The sequence below is a fragment of the Empidonax traillii genome, unplaced genomic scaffold, assembly GCF_003031625.1.
Source record: "Empidonax traillii isolate 1590-97213 ecotype Southwest subspecies unplaced genomic scaffold, ASM303162v1 scaffold2014:size53829, whole genome shotgun sequence".
NCBI classification, from domain to species: Eukaryota; Metazoa; Chordata; class Aves; order Passeriformes; family Tyrannidae; genus Empidonax; species Empidonax traillii.
The window spans coordinates 50933-53829 of NW_020957207.1; the positions used below are offsets into that span (position 1 = coordinate 50933).

General features: G+C 64.2%; 2 protein-coding genes across 2 annotated transcripts in view; one reads left to right on the plus strand and one right to left on the minus strand.

Moving 5' to 3' along the window:
• The window catches only part of LOC114071420 (protein Smaug homolog 2-like), a 13423-nt gene extending 12699 nt beyond the window's left edge, over positions 1-724 (plus strand). Inside the window, exons 4-5 of the mRNA XM_027909249.1 lie at positions 58-204; positions 466-724. Of these exons, the coding sequence (XP_027765050.1) occupies positions 58-204; positions 466-494 (176 nt within the window). The 3' untranslated portion in view covers positions 495-724. The remainder of the gene's footprint in view (positions 1-57; positions 205-465) is intronic.
• A 325-nt stretch (positions 725-1049) lies between these two features.
• PAF1 (PAF1 homolog, Paf1/RNA polymerase II complex component) lies at positions 1050-2877 on the minus strand. The gene is made up of 5 exons (XM_027909250.1): positions 2748-2877; positions 2391-2519; positions 1864-1969; positions 1696-1783; positions 1050-1589 (listed from the first exon to the last, which is right to left on the minus strand). Exons 1-5 carry the CDS (start codon positions 2858-2860, stop codon positions 1195-1197), a joined length of 831 nt encoding a protein of 276 aa, XP_027765051.1. The 5' UTR covers positions 2861-2877; the 3' UTR covers positions 1050-1194.
• Between the last annotated feature and the right edge of the window lie 20 nt (positions 2878-2897).

Consider the following 2897-nt stretch of genomic DNA (forward strand, 5'->3'; position numbering starts at 1 on the left):
CGAGGGAGGGAGGAGAGGACTGTTTACTCCCTATCTGGGGGAGGGAGGTTCCTCCAGGGGGGGATGAGGGGGTTCAGGAGGGTCTGGGAGTCTCACTCCCACCTTTTCCCCCCTCCCCAGAGTGCCCCCTCCCCGGCACCGACCTGGAGATTAACCCCACCCTGGAGTCGCTGTGTCTGAGCATGACCGAGCACGCCCTGGGAGGTACGGGGGGCTCGAGGGGGTCTGGGGGGGAATCGTGTGGGGGCACTGGGGGGTGTTGGGGGGACACTGGGGATCTGGAGGTTGAGGAGGAGTCTGGGAGACATAAAGGGGCCTGGGGATAGCAATGGGACATGGAGGGGGGATAGGGGGGTTTGGTGGTCTGGTGGACACAAGCAGGGATTGGGGGTGGGGAGGGGGCACAAAGGGACAACCTCTGTCCCCCACAGTACCCTCACCCCTGTCTTGTCTCTCTCCCCACAGATGGCACGGACAAGACCTCCACCATCTGATGGTGCCTCCCCCATCCTCCCCAAGGTGGAGGGGCACCCCCTTAACACCCCCCCTTCTCCTGCCACCCACCCCCCAGGGGGTCCCCAAAACATCTGGAGCGGCGGGGGGGGGTTAAAACCCTTCCTCCCCCCTTGAACCTCCCCCACAGCAGGGGGGGTGGGCTCAGGGGGTTCCCCGGTGAGGGAGGGGCTCCCCCAGGCCAATGACCTCACAAGGGGGGTCCATGACACTACAGGGGCCTTGGGAAGGGGGGGGGGGAGCATTTTATGGGGGGGTTTGTTGCGTTTTCACCGTTTTAAAGATCCCAGAATTTGGGGGTTTGTGGGTTCATTTTCCCCCCTCTTTTATTATTATATTATTATTATTAATATTATTTCTGTTCCAGCCCCCCCGGGGGGTGGCGGGGGCCGGGGTGGGGGACACCCCAAATTTAGGTACAGGCTGAGCCCCCCTCCCCAACCCGGGGTTGGGGGTGCCCCGGGCCCCCCCCCCTCGGTACAACCCCTTCCTCCCCCCCCTTTGTAGCGCCGCGGCCCTGAAATAGAAAAAAATCGTTATTTTAGATACATTTTATTATGAATCCTTTTGTTATGATATGGCTGGTAACCATGAACGTTATTAAACACAAAAAACACCCACAACAGCTGCTTTTTACCCCAGAATGGGGCCGGGGGGGGGCGGGGGGGACGTGTCAGCCCCTCACTCGCTGGAGGAGTCGGAGGCGTCGCTGGGGCTCTCCTCATCTTCCTCCTCCTCCTCCTCTTCCTCCTCCTCGCTGGCGCTGAGCTGGGGGCTCCGCGGGGGTGCCCCCTCCTCGCTGCCTTCCTCCTCCTCCTCCTCTTCCTCCTCCTCGTCATTGTCGCTGCCAAAAATCTCCTCCTGGTCGCGGGCGGCTCTGGCGGCATCGCTGCCCCCCCGGCGGCCCCCCCGGGCCCCCCCTTCCTCCTCCTCAGCCTCCTCCTCCTCCTCCTCGCTGCGGGCGGAGCCCCCGCCACGCTCGCTGCCGCTGCCGGAGCCTTCGGCCTCGTCCTCCTCCTCCTCCTCCTCCCCGCTTGCGGCCCCCTCGCTCTCACTGCCCTTCTCGCGCTCCTCATCTGCACAGGGGGTGGGTTTTGGGGGGTTCTCAGCGCTCTGCCCAACCCCTCAGGGCATGGGGAGGGACAGGGGAGCCCCCAGACCCCACCCAGGGACCCCCCGGACCTGATCCCGCTGCCTCCTTCTCAGCCTCCAGCTCTTCCTCCTCTTCCTCCTCGGGCTCGTGGTTCTCCAGCTGTGCCCGCCGGGCCTCCTGGAGGGGGCAGAGAGGGCGGGTCGAGGGTGGTTTTGGGGAGGAACGGGGGCATCAGGGGACCCCCCCCCGAGTCCCACCTGTGCTTCCAGCTCCTTCTCGTTCATGTCCCGGTGCTTCACCACCAGCACCGCGTTGGTGCCCGACTGGACCCCGGCGCGCGCCCGGCGCTTGCTCAGCCGGACCCTGGGGGAGCACAGGGGGGGTCGTGGGGAGCCAGGGACCCCCAGGGACCAACAGGGACCCTCCTGGGGCACCCCAAATCTACGGGGACCCTCAGGGACCAACAGGGACCCTCCCAGGGCACCTCAAACCTACAGGGACCCCAAAAGACCTACAGGGACTGCCCCCAGACCCCTCTGAACACCCAACCAGTGCCCCCAGTGCTGGTCTGGGGACGTCTCCCAGCCCCTCCCAGTGCCCCCCATCAATCCTGAATCGGGAAATCTGCCAGTGCCCCCCACTGCCCTCCCAGTCCCTCCCAGTCCCCTCAATGCGGATTTAAGGGCTCTCCCAGTCCTGACTTGGGGGTAACTCCCAGTGGCCCCAGTCCCCTGCCAGTGCCTCCCACACCCCTCCCAGTGCCCCCAGTCTGCCCCAGTCCCACCTGGTCTCCAGTTCATTGTAATAAACGCCGTCCCCCTCGCGGAAGATGAAGAAATAATTCTCCTCGTAGCCTTTGCTCGCCTTGTTCTTCACGTTCCAGTTGTACTCCCGGGCGATCTTGTAGTCATAGCTGCGGGAGGGGGCATGAGGGGGGCTCAGGGAAGGCCAGGGAGATCCCTCTCAAACCAGCCCCCTGCCCTTCCCACACCAGAGTCCCCCCAGAACCTCCCCAAAACCTCCCGGGGTCTGTCACGGTGTTGATCCATCTCCCCCCACAACTCCCCCACTGCTGTCCTATAAAAAGCCCCTTCCCAGGCTCAGGGAGACTCCCCAGCCCAGTTTTGGGGGCGTCCCTTACACGTCCTCAGGGGCGTAATCCACGTCCTCCTCCTGGTCCCTCTTCCTCTTCCTCAGCGTCTCCTCCACAGGCAGGAAATAGGCCACAAACTGGTTCCCCTCCTCGTCCATCATCCCCCTGGGGAAAAGGGGGGTCAGGGGGAGTGGGGGG